This window comes from Gopherus flavomarginatus, chromosome 7 (assembly GCF_025201925.1).
Source record: "Gopherus flavomarginatus isolate rGopFla2 chromosome 7, rGopFla2.mat.asm, whole genome shotgun sequence".
Taxonomy (NCBI): Eukaryota; Metazoa; Chordata; order Testudines; family Testudinidae; genus Gopherus; species Gopherus flavomarginatus.
Genome location: NC_066623.1, coordinates 39,013,596 through 39,027,239, shown reverse-complemented (window position 1 = coordinate 39,027,239; position 13,644 = coordinate 39,013,596). Strand labels below are relative to the sequence as shown.

General features: G+C 54.1%; 1 protein-coding gene across 4 annotated transcripts in view; it reads right to left on the bottom strand.

Annotated features, from left to right (window-relative positions):
• The window catches only part of RELL2 (RELT like 2), a 53,061-nt gene extending 39,933 nt beyond the window's left edge, over positions 1-13,128 (bottom strand). For 2 of the 4 annotated variants that reach the window (XM_050963321.1, XM_050963324.1), the window contains exons 1-5: positions 12,550-12,822; positions 7,585-7,798; positions 1,712-1,777; positions 1,562-1,628; positions 18-206 (exon numbers count right to left, since the gene is read on the bottom strand). In XM_050963321.1, the coding sequence (XP_050819278.1) occupies positions 18-206; positions 1,562-1,628; positions 1,712-1,777; positions 7,585-7,792 (530 nt within the window). In that variant the 5' untranslated portion in view covers positions 7,793-7,798; positions 12,550-12,822. The other 2 variants (XM_050963322.1, XM_050963323.1) reach the window with 2 other exon arrangements.
• Between the last annotated feature and the right edge of the window lie 516 nt (positions 13,129-13,644).

Sequence of the window (13,644 nt, the reverse complement as noted above, 5' to 3'; positions counted from 1 at the left end):
TCAGTCTCGCCAAGTACCTGCCCACGGAGAAGACCGTGGTCTCTCTAGGGTGCATCTTGCCTTTGCCATCCTTGGATCTGCCTTGGCGGTGCAGTGGGGGCCTCTTCCTCTTGCTGCAGTGAATGCATGGTGCCTGCGTGGAGCCCAGGTGCACCGTGTGGTGATGTGGCAGGCCCCCATCCTGGCTGTTACGATGTGGACAAAGGCTGCAGTAAGAGTAAAGAAAGAGACAGTCAGTTCCTTTCACATGGAGGACTCCACCCCTCACTTCAGCCTGGCTTGAGGTCATTGTACTCTGAGAGGCAGTTGCTCTTGAGGAAATGCCCCTTTATCTCACAGCATAAGGGTAACAGGACAGAGGCAGGGAAGGCATGCGCCAGCCTGCTGGCAAGGCAGCATCCACGTGGAGTCAAAGAAATGAGGCCCCCATATACTGGAGGATCTGGCTCCTCCATGGCTAAGCCATAAGGCCTCAAGCTCTCCTCATCCTCATCAGTGGCAAGATATTTTCCAGTCAGGCACTGAGTCTGAGTGGGACTAGCCAAGGAGCTGGAGCGAACTCAGAGGGCCTCAGAATGGAGTGCCTCCCATGGCACTGCTGATCCCTAGAATCTTTGTGTGATGAGCTCGGAAAGAGTTAACTGGAGCTGGAAAGGCCAATTGGCTCATCAGGTTACACCAGGAGGGAACACCAGGCTCAGTTAAGGATGATTCTCAGTGGGAGGAGCCGGCTGCTAAGCTTAAAGAGACGAAGTCTGGGGCAGAAAGGGGCTTCAGAGAGAAACTCTGTAGTCCCTCTCTGGGCAGTAGAGAGACCAGAGACTGGCATGGACCAGAAGGAAGCCTGGGGGAGAACTGGCCCAGGGATCCTGTCCTTAGTGGAGAAGTCTCACAAGAGGCCAGGAGAGACATGGAGCAGCCAGCAGGGTGGAGCAGGCTGTGGCAGTGAATCCTGGTAAAAGGGCAGGGTCTGGGGGAGAGAGCCCTGGGAGGTGTTTAGTGGAGGAGCAGTGCAAGGGAAGGAGAAGGATGAAAGGTGAAGCTCGTAGAGGGCAGAGGTTGGTTTTCGTTTGGGATTTATTGGTGGATTCCAGGGGAGGGCCTTGTAAGTCCTGGCCCTGAAAGAAAGGTGAACATAGAGAGGTTGATGGAGCAGATCTGGGCTGCTGGTTATAGGTCCCTGGACTGGAACCCAGCGTACAGAGCAGGCCTGGGTTCCCTGCCAGTCACTAGGGAAGGTGGGTGAAGCCCCATGACATAAGAGAATAAGGACTTTTGAGAGACCTCAGATAAGAGGACGTAAGGAGCATGGGGCCCAGAATTGGAATGAAAGACCTGATGTAAGGGCATTGGACTTCTGTGGTGTGGGACTTCCTGCTACACAGGAGGGTGGGGCTACTCATAACCTGGCCGGAGGGCCAAGGCGTGAGAAGAGGCAGATCACCACAGCACTGGAGTGGCTGCCAGCAGGGGCTGCTAGAGCAGAAAAAGCTTCTATGCCGCACTCAGTCGACTCCTGCACACCTTACAAGAGTCACAGAATGGTGGATGCACGCCTCACCTGAGCATGGGCACTGGCACATCCCCTTCACCATCCCCCAGCATCTCCTTCAGGGCCTCCACATTTGCTGGCAAAGAGAAGAAACAGAAAATGCATGAGGGAGCCAGGTGCTTGGGAAAGCCCCCCGAGCTCAAGCCAGGAAACACCCACCTTCATTCTGAATGATACATCTCACTATCTTCTCCACTGTGTCCTCATTCAGCTCCTCCTCTTCGTCTGGAAGGAGAGAAAGTGGCAGCAGGTGAAGGGATTCAGGCAGTCGCCTGGTGAGGAGGCCATCCACAGCCAGCCCCAGCTCTGAAGTACAGCAGAGTAAAGGCCAGTGCTCCTCAGCTACATATTGAGAGCCCTGAAAGCAGAGCTCCCCTGCCACAGTGCCCTGGGGCTGACACCCCAAGTGTCTGGGCCTTCTCTTCCACCTTCCAGCCTCAATGCTACAGGAATCCCCTAGCAGGGCCACCCAGAGGGGGGGGCAAGTGGGGCAATTTTCCCCAGGCCCCGGGCCCTGCAAGGGCCCCCACGAGAGTTTTTGGGGCCCCTGGAGCGGGGTCCTTCACTCGCTCTGGGGACCCCAGAAAACTCAAGGGGCATGGGCTCCCAGAGCTTCTTCCGCTCTTTGTCTTTGGCAGCAATTCAGCGGCAGGGAGTCCTTCTGCCCCGGGCCCCACCGCCGAAGTGCCCCGAAGACCCACGGTGGGGGATTCTACCACCCTGGGACCTGCCGCCAAAGTGCCGGATCTTCGGCGGCAATTCAACGGCAGAAGGCCCCCACTGCCGAAGACCCCAGGTCCCCTAGCAGTAGCAGTAGCGGCCCTTCCCCCTAGCAGTAGCAGGAACTAGATGTTCATAGACTCATAGACTTTAAGGTCAGAAGGGACCATTATGATCATCTAGTCTGACCTCCTGCACAATGCAGGCCACAGAATCTCACCCATCCACTTCTATAACAAACCCCTAACCTATGTCTGAGTTATTGAAGTCCTCAAATTGTGGTTTGAAGACCTCAAGCTGCAGAGAATCCTCCAGCAAGTGACCCGTGCCCCATACTGTGGAGGAAGGTGAAAAATTCCAGGGCCTTTGCCAATCTGCCCTGGAGGAAATTTCCTTCCAGACCCCAAATATGGTGATTCGTTAAACCCTGAGCATGTGGGCAAGACTCACCAGCCAGCACTCAGGAAAGAATTCTCTGTAGTAACTCAGATCCCAACCCATCTAACATTCCATCACAGACCACTGGGCATACTTACCTGCTGATAATCAAAGATCAATTGCCAAATTAATTGCCAAAATTAGGCTATCCCATCATACCATCCCCTCTATAAACTTATCAAGCTTTGTCTTAAAGCCAGATATGTCTTTTGCCTCCACTACTCCCCTTGGAAGGCTGTTCCAGAACTTCACTCCTCTAATGGTTAGAAACCTTTGTCTAATTTCAAGTCTAAACTTCCTAGTGTCCAGTTTATATCCATTTGTTCTTGAGTTCACATTGGTACTAAGCTTAAATAATTCCTCACCCTCCCTAATATTAACCCCTCTGATATATTTATAAAGAGCAATCATATCCTCCCTCAACCTTCTTTTGGTTAGGCTAAACAAGGCAAGCTCTTTGAGTCTCCTTTCATAAGACAGGTTTTCCATTCCTCGAATCATCCTAGTAGCCTGTCTCTGAACCTGTTCCAGTTTGAATTCATTCTTCTTAAACATGGGAGACCAGAACTGCACACAGTATTCCAGATGAGGTCTCACCAGTGCCTTATATAACGGTACTAACACCTCCTTATCTTTGCTGGAAATACCTTGCCTGATGCATCCTAAAACTGCAATAGCTTTTTTAATGGCCATATCACATTGGCGGCTCATAGTCATCCTGTGATCAACCAATACTCCAAGGTCCTTCTCCTCCTCTGCTCTGGTACTTTGTTCTCCTCTGCGATGGGGAGGGAGCAGGGGAGAGAATCTTCACATCCCCCTCTTAGAAGATATGTGGTGGTAAGAGCTTCAGCTCAAATCCTCAAAAGTACTTAAGCCCTCTCTTTCCCCCCCAACCCCAGCCTAAATATCTTTGAGGATCTGGGCCTTCATGCCTATGGCCAAGGAAGCAGATGGAGGTGGAATACTCATCTCTAATTTCATCCTATGGGGAACAGTAGCTCCCCGTGGCAGTGGCTCCTGCCCCCACTGGAGTGCAAAAGGCAGGAATGTCACAGAGTCCAAGAGAAACAACTTCAGATACAATCCCAGAACCTAGTCCCCCTGCGACATGCACACTTCACTGTCAATCACGCTCCTGGCTTTGCAGTGTGCTGGGGACCAGGCAGGCAGCTGCAGGGCACCACTGAAGCCCAGCACAGGAAGCTGGACTTCTGCTTCCTGAAGTCAAGGGAAACATGGTGTGAGATGCTTTGCCCTTAGGCCCAGCCTGCCCCATCTTCCCCACCAAGAGCAAGGAAGGGGTGTTATGTTCCCACACACACATACACACACCCTACCTACCTACCTACCTGCTGGGTGGTTGCAATCTAACCCTTCTTTATTACTTAAAATTCAGAACAACAGCACACCAGAACTCCAAAAACCAGAGACAAAGCAGGCTGCTCCCTAAACCAGCTGCACAGCTCCCACTGCATGACTGTAGCTGACTGGCTGCTGAATTGACTGTTGCTCACTCATGGCCCTCAGAACCCGCTCGGCTGCCAGCAGGACTGGGAAACCCCAGAACATTTAAAATCCTAGCTCTGTAATTTTAATTCAGTTTTCCATACACCATATGATTTATTTTGATTTAAGACCTGGTTTGAACGAATGCCCCAAGCAGTTTGTCATCAGAAATCACAAACATCTCCTGGGATGCATTCCCCAAGGCCATGCTCATTTAGAGGTGCCAGGTTTGCCTGTCCACTCTCAGAGCCTCATGTGTTCTGCTTTCAATGAGCAGAGCAAAATGTCAAGGAGGAGCCTCCTCAGCGGTTCCCATAGGGGCCCTGGATTCTAAGCCTTGTGAAAACTTTTCTAGTTATTTAAAAGCTGAGCGGCACCATGAAGTGCAGAACCCCTGAGTACTATGCCAGCAGAGCTTGTAACTTTGGGGAGGCCTGAAATGAAGCATTCCTCACGGCTGCAATCTCTGGGCCCAATCCAGCAAAGGAGAGACTCCCACTGATTTCAATGGGCTTTGGATTGAGCCCTCTAGTGGCTGAGCGTACAAAGCTCATGACTTCAGGGAAGCCCAGATATGTTTCCATTAAGCCAAGCTACTTAAACCCGGGTCTGGGGCTTCCTGGAAGATCCACCAGTGCAACTGGGGGAGGGGGTTTGATGGTGAGGAGAGCCACATGTGCTCCATGGAAGGTGTAAACACTGCCAGCCAGAGATGCTGTGTGCAGTTCGAGCCTGCAGCTCTTCCAAACCCACTGCTGAAATGCAGGACTCACTGCAGTTATGCAAGAGCTGCTCAGCCAGTCTGAGTTATGAAAGAAGCATGAAAAACACATTTTTTCGGCTTCATTAAAAGCTAAGGAAATTACCAAACAATCCTGGCTAAGGCTCAGCTCTGCCTGATAATACATCCCCCCTTAGAACAGCACTAACAGAATGGCTCAGTGCCTGACTAAACACAATTAATACAGAAGATTTTCAGTGAAACTTCCATACTTCCAAACTAACCTTAACACTATCCTCTCCTCCACCTCCAAACCAGAGCCACTTAATGCTGCCCCCTCATCCGTCCCCACTGGCAGCATGGACCTTCTCCCAATGCCATGCCTACCCTCCCTCTGCACCTGCTCCCCCCAGACAGGCCAGAGGTTCATCAGTCACCCTCCAACCCACCCTCCTGCTCCCAGCCAGAGACTGCATCATCTTGCATTTAACCCACACCTGCGATCTGGAGACCATGCCCTCCCTCAGCTGTTGTCCCACTTGGGGCTAGAGAGCAGACTACACGCCCCAGAAATGTACTAGCAGCCCTATTACACCTGACCTGATCACCCTGCTCGTAGGGATGGGAGACACCATCTTTCACATTCCAGACAGAAATCCAACTTTACCTCACCCACTCTACATACACAGGAGCATATCCAGAGCACTTCATATACCAAGCAGGGGTTTTACTTCTACTCCTTTCCCCATGGCTGGAGACAGGAGCTGCTGTCTGTAGGGCTCTGCTTGCAGGGCCAGTGCAACCCATTAGGCAACCTAGGCGATCACTTAGGGTGCTAATATTTGGGACGGCGACCGCAGCAGCCAGATCTTCTGCTGCCCCGGTTGTCAGTGGTATTTCAGAGGCGGGACCTTCTGCCATTTCTGTCAGGAGCAGCATTTCAGGGGTGGCACCTTCCACTGCCTAGGGCTCCAAAAAAGCTGGTGGTCCTCCTGTCTGCTTGGCAGCACCTGATTCTGCCCTAAATCCCCTTCACTCAGCTCTCACACCAAGTCACCTGGGGGATGGCAAGCCACCTTGTAGCTCCCTCGCGTGCTCTTCTGCCCACTCATTCTGAGTCCTGCTTGGTACATGGCAGTAGGGATGGGCTCTCTAGCAGCCTTCAGGTCTGCACTGCCAGATCTGGGGACCCTTTCCAGCCTGGGGTCCAGATTTCACAGATAGACCGCTTTGACAGCCTCCTGAACCACAGTAGAAATGCCCCTACTCATGATCTAGGCTGAAGGGTACATGTAGGCTATAGAAACATACAGCTGAAGAACACACCCAACAACACAGACTGGCATTTTGTGTCACAGCTGGTGAGGGTCTCCTGCTTGTAGATTAAAAACTAGATGGGGAAGTGAGTCAGAAACGAGGTGTTGGAACCTTAACTGAGTTTCCAGCTTCCATTAAGAACCATCTGTGATATTAACACTGCTACAGAGCAACACACTCTGCAGCAGCTCTGCCTTTACAAAGCATGTGTGGGATTATATTATGAAAGGAACCTTGTGCTGTCATCCTGACCCAGCGCCCAGCAGGCTCTAGATCAGGGGTAGGCAACCTCTGGCATGCGTGCTGAAGGCGGCACATGAGCTGATTTTCAGAGGCACTCACATTGCCTGGGTCCTGGCCACTGGCCCAGGGGGCTCTGCATTTTAATTTAATTTTAAATGAAGCTTCTTAAACATTTTAAAAATCTTATTAACTTTACATACAGCAATCGTTTAGTTATATATTATAGATGTATAGAAAGAGACCTTCTAAAAACATTAAAATATATTACTGGCATGCAAAACCTTAGAGTGAATAAATGAAGACTCGGCACACCACTTCTGAAAGGTTGCCAACCCCTGCTCTAGATGCAGGCACTCATTTGTTACCAGTGCTGGTGGCCTCAGATATGCCGAGAGATCTCTCTCAGCTAAGGCAGTCGAGGTGTGTGGCTCTCCTTTTCCTGTGGCAGGGTTGGAATGGTCAAACAGAGACGGGCCCATAGGCAATGCACCCTTGCTTTTCGTTCCCTCGTGATCTTGGCCCTGTTAATCCCTCAGGTGTGTCAGTGCTGCAAATCTGAGCCAGACACAATCAAAGAGAGTTCTACTCTCAGGGCCAAATTCAGTGGTGACATAATGCTGGTGTAAGCTACAAGGCTGCTGTGAACGTTAGGTGGACCTGCCACCGATCTGGCAGTCAGTGTGAGTGGAAAAGGAATGTAAATTACACATTCAGCCCTTAGCGAAAGCAGGCGCGATTAAATCAGTAGGACTCATACTCAGTTACACCAGGGCTGAACTTACTCTACTGGTGACATGTTAAAATGAAGGCCTTTTATCTTCCACCCTGATATTGGCTGCTGATTCTGCTCCCCTGGCCCCTCCCACTCATGTGACATGTACAGTGCACATGCTGCTTGCCATTTACTATACTGCCATTTATGCACTATGACCCCCTCACACTTGCTGTATAGCTTATCCCACCAGTGGCGTCCATAGGCTCCCCAGGTTCAGCACGCCAGTCTGTCAGTAAGCTGGGGCTGCTAAGACATGCAGAACGGGTCCAGCTGAAGGCCCCTCCCCTACCCTGCTGCCCCATTACTCACTGGACTGCAGCTCCGTCAGCACCTCCTTGTGCTCCAGGTCTAGCTCATCACGAAAGGTCCGGCAGCGATAGCCTTTTTTCTTCAGGACATGGCAGATCAGGAACCCCACAAGTCCCATGGTGAAGAAGACCAGCACAAGTAGCAAGAGCATAGACATGCTGTGATGGGGATCCGCATCCCCATCACTGGTGCTGTTCTGCTCCGACATAGGGATCTAGAAGAAAGCAGGGAAGATGACTCGGAGCCCTGACATTCACTCTTCGGCATACTCCCCTCTGCCATGCCATACCGCTCCGCCGTACCACTACCGGCATACTCCCTCTGCCATTCTATCTCAGCATACCTCTACTGGCACACTGCCCTTAGCCATGCCATACCACCTTCCTGTACTGCTACCGACACACTGCCCTCTGCCACTCCATAGTGCCTCGCCATACCGTTACAGGCACACTCCCCTCTGCCATTCCAGTCTCCCTCACCGTACCGCTACCGGCACACTGCCATACTGCCTAGCCATACAGCTACAGGCAAACTGCCCTCTGCCATTCCATATTGCCTCACAGTACCGCTACCAACACACTGCCCACTGCCATGCCATACAGCCTTGCCATACTGCTGGTGACACACTGCCCTCTACTGTGCCATACTGCCATGCTGTACCGCTACTGAGACACTCCCTGTGCCATTCCATACTGTCTTGCAGTACCACTACAGGCATACTGCTCCCTGCCACGCCATACCACCTCTCCGTGTTGCTACCATCACACTCCCTTCTACCATTCAATTCCGCCTTGCCATACCCCTACCAGCACACTACCCTCTGCCATGCAATACCGCCCTCCTGTACCACTACAAGCACACTCCCCTCTTCCGTGCCATACCTCCTCACCATACCACTACCAGCACTACCCTCTGCCATGCCACACCTCCTCACCGTTACTGTTACAGGAACACTGCCCTCTGCTGATCCATACTGCCTTCCCGTACCACTACTGGAACACTGCCCTCTGCCGTGCCATACCACCTCGCCACACCGCGACCGGCACTACCCTCTGCCACACCACACCGCCTCGCCATACCGTTACTGGAACACTGCCCTCTGCTAATCCATACCACCTTCCAATAATGCTACCAGAACACTGCCCTCTGTCATTCCATAGCACCTCACCGTACTACTACCAGCACACTGCCTTCTGCCATTCCATAATGCCCCACTGTACAGACACCAGTACTGCCCTCTGCCATTCCATACTGCCTCACCATGCCGCTACTGGCACTACCCTCTGCCATGCCATACTGCCTTGCCATATCATTACTGGAACACTGCCATCTGCCAATCCATACCACCTTCCCATTACACTACTGGAATACTGCCCTCTGTCATGCCATACCACCTCACCATACCACACCCTCTTCCGTTCCATACTGCCTCACCATACCGCTACCTGCATACACCCCTCTACCATTCCATTCTGCCTCACCATACTGCTGCTGGCATACTGCCATCTGCCATGCCATTCCACTTAGCCATACAGCTATGGGCAAACTGTCCCCTGCCATTCTATACCACCTTGCCCTACCACTACTGGCACACTGACCTCTGCCATGCCACATCACTTCAGCGTACCACAACTGGCACTGCTCTCCACCATTCCACATCACCTCACCATACCTCTAGCAGCACAATGCCCTCTGCATTTAGGTGCCATGTCTCTGTATCGCAACGGGCAAACTACCCTCTGCCATTCCATAACAACTCGCCACACCACCACCCTACCCTCACCAATGTGGTACCTCCTCTCCATACCACTACCAGCACACTGCCCTCTGCCATTCCATACCACCTAGCTATATCACAACTGGCAAACCACCCTCTTCCATTCCATAGTGCATCACCTTACCACTACCAGCACACTGCACTCTGCCATCCCTTACCACCTAGCTGTACCACTACTGACACACTGCCCTCTGCCATGCCATACTGCCTAGCCATACCGCTACTGACACACTGCTCTCTGCCATGCCATACCTCATAGCCATACTGCTACCGGCACACTGCCTTCTGCTGTGCCATACCACATTGCTATACTGCTACTGACACACTCCCCTCTGCCCTGCCACGCTGCCCTCTGCCATGCCATGCCACCTCACAGTACCACTACCAGCATACTGCCCTTGCCAATGCAGTACTGCCTCCCTATACTGCACCCGGCACACTGCCTCTGCCATTCCATACCACCTAGCCATACCGCTATTGGCACACTGCCATCTACCATGCCATACCGCCTAGCCATACAGCTATGGGCAAACTGTCCTCTGCCGTTCCAAACCACCTCGCCGTACCACTACCAGCATAGTCCCCTCTGCCATGCCATACCGTCTAGCCATACCGAAACTGGTAAACTGCCCTCTGCCATTCCATACTGACATGCCTTATCGCTACTGGCACACAGCCCTCTGCCATGCCATACCACCTTGCCATACAGCCATTGGCACTGCCATCTGTCATTCCATAACGCCACACCATACAGCCACCAGCACTGCCCTCCACCATTCCATACCACCTCACCGTACAACCACCAGGACTGCCCTCTGTCAGTGCATACCACCTCACTGTGCTGCTACTGGCACACTGCCCTCTGCTGTGCCATACCAACATGCTGTATCACTACCAGCACACTGCCCTCTGCCATTCCTTACCAACGTGCCATACTGCCACCTTGCCCTCACCCATCCCATACTGCCTCACTGTACCACAACTGGCACTCCCCTATGCCATTCCATATGACCTCACCGTACAGCTTCTGGCACACTGTCCTCTGCCATGCCATACCACCTTGTTATACCGCTACCTGCACTGCCCTCTGCCATTCCACACCATATCGCCATACCCTTACTGGAACACTGCCCTCTGTCATTCCATGACACCTCACCGTACTGCTACCGGCACACTGCCCTCTACCATTCCATACTGTCTGGCCATACCGCTTCTGGTACACTGCCCTCTGCCATTCCATACCTCCTCGCCTTACTGCTACCATCACACTGCCCTCTGCCATTCCATACTGACTTGCCATACCGCTTCTGGCACACTGCCCTCTGCCATTCCATACCTCCTCGCCTTAAAGCTACCATCGCACTGCCCTCTGCCATTCCATACCGCCTCACCTTACTGCTACCATCGCACTGCCCTCTGCCATTCCATACCGCCTCACCTTACTGCTACCATCGCACTGCCCTCTGCCATTCCATACCTCCTCACCTTACTGCTACCATCGCACTGCCCTCTGCCATTCCATACCGCCTCACTGTACTGCTACCAGCACACTGCCCTCTGGCATTCCATACCGCCTCACCTTACTGCTACCATTACACTGCCCTCTGCCATTCCATACCTCCTCGCCTTACTGCTACCAGCACACTGCCCTCTGCCATTCCATACCGCCTCACCGTACTGCTACCAGCACACTGCCCTCTGGCATTCCATACCGCCTCACCTTACTGCTACCATCGCACTGCCCTCTGCCATTCCATACCGCCTCACCTTACTGCTACCATCGCACTGCCCTCTGCCATTCCATACCGCCTCACCTTACTGCTACCATCGCACTGCCCTCTGCCATTCCATACCGCCTCACCGTACTGCTACCAGCACACTGCCCTCTGCCATTCCATACCGCCTCACCTTACTGCTACCATCGCACTGCCCTCTGCCATTCCATACCGCCTCACCTTACTGCTACCATCGCACTGCCCTCTGCCATTCCATACCGCCTCACCTTACTGCTACCATCGCACTTCCCTCTGCCATTCCATACCGCCTCACCGTACTGCTACCAGCACACTGCCCTCTGCCATTCCATACCGCCTCACCTTACTGCTACCATCGCACTGCCCTCTGCCATTCCATACCTCCTCGCCTTACTGCTACCATCGCACTGCCCTCTGCCATTCCATACCGCCTCACCGTACTGCTACCAGCACACTGCCCTCTGCCATTCCATACCGCCTCACCTTACTGCTACCATCGCACTGCCCTCTGCCATTCCATACCTCCTCGCCTTACTGCTACCATCGCACTGCCCTCTGCCATTCCATACCGCCTCACCGTACTGCTACCAGCACACTGCCCTCTGGCATTCCATACCGCCTCACCTTACTGCTACCATCGCACTGCCCTCTGCCATTCCATACCGCCTCACCTTACTGCTGCCATCGCACTGCCCTCTGCCATTCCATACTGCCTCACCGTACTGCTATTGGCACACTGCCCTCTGCCATGCCATACTGGCTCGCTGCACAGGTACTGGCATGGGACAGCCTTTCCTTTTTCCCACTTGGTTTGCAGTTCTCCTGCCTGGTGCCATCATCAGTGCAGAGTCCCCTCCTGAGAAGCAGCTTGGCATTTCCCAGGGTTCAGCAGCGACAGTAACTGGCCAGGGGTGGAAGTCGCAGTCTAGAACCTCCCTCACCTCCAGTACCTCACGGTCTCCTGAACACGGAGCGCCTCTCCCGGCTGCTCTGGGAAGGGTCAGACACAAGGGCAGGAGCAAGAGGAACCCCGGGGAGCTCCTGCCTCTTGTTTTGTTTACCTGTCCGCCTCTCTCTGCATGTCCTCGCTCCCTGCGCTGCTGCCGGTTTCCCAAGGACACCGCGAGCCCTGTACGCCTCGCTCCATCCCCCCTCCGAGCAGCCGCAGGATCCGTCCCTCGGGCTCGAGCAGCCCCGCGCTCAGCCCTCCCAGGTGTGTCTCTCCCTTGGGGCCCTGCTGCGGCTTTCTTGGCGGGTTCGTCCCCCACCCCCCACTCCGGCTGCCCTCCCCGGCCGCAGCTGCGGGGCCCCAAGGGCACCGGTTCGGCGCTCGGGCTCTGCAGCTGGGAGAGCAGCGCTCGCTGTGCCTCGCTCCCCCGCAGCCCTGCAGCAGCCGCCCGGGCGCTCCCAGCGCTGGCCGCGGCAGGTACTTACAGCGGCGGGGCTCAGAGGGGACGGTTAGCCCCGGGGAGCGGGGTTAGCGCCGGCAAAGGGAGCCGGCAGCTCCAGCATCGTCTGCCTGCCCCGGAGCCTCCCGCAGCCTGGCGGGGCTCTGCTTGGGCTTCAGCATCCGCCGCAGCTCCCCGCCCCGGGCCTGTCCGGGAATCCCCATCCTGCAGCCGGCTGCTTTTGGGCTCCAGGCCGCCTCAGCAGCCCGGTCGCAGCCGCCACTGTCCCTCCTGCCATTCCTGGGCAGCGTTTGCCGGAGGGCAGCAGGTACCTGAGCTTCCCGCCTCTGCACATCGGTCCTCTCTCTTCACCTGTCTCCTAGCAACCCAGCATCCCTGCCGCTGGCTACAGCCTGGAGCATCCTTCTCCTTCTCGGGAAGGAACAAACCAAGGGCTCCGGGCTGCTTCTGTCCCTCTGAGCAGCCTTCTGCTGTCTGTCCCAGGGGACAGCTGCCTGTTCCCGGACACTCAGAAAATCACTGAAGTTCAGGGGGTGGGGAGTCAGGGAGCTCCCCCAGGACAAAGCCAACAGCAGCTGGCAGGAGCATACAAGAGAGAGCCTGGATTTGCAAGCTGCACACATCTGTGGGGTGGGGGAGGCAGGTCCGCGCTGTAACATCACGGAAACAATAGCGATCGCCTCCATGTCTACAGCTGCTGTCCTTCCACAGCAGCACTTCTCCATCTAGAAAGCAGGAGACATTTTGAAAGGACAGTGCTGCAAATACTAGTTAGCAAGAGGGTGGCAGTACCTGCAGCTGGGTGGGGAGGGGGTTGAGGAGACACATGAGTTTATCTGCACTAGCAGGTATATGTATGGCAGCAAATAGCACCAGATTGTGTCTGTGTCAGTGCATGTGTGCACGCCCATGTGTGTGTGTGTGTGTGTGTGTGTGTGTGTGTGTGTGTGTGTGTGTGTGTGTGCGCGCGCGCGCAGGATTATGACAGCACTAATGTGCTCTTTTGATGGCAGAGATTTCACAAACTACTGCCTGGTGTCTAGCCTAATAAAAAACAACTTCTTAGCGGTGCGAATCCTGGTTCCCTCTCAGCCAGGCCTTAAGCCAAAGTCCAATACTG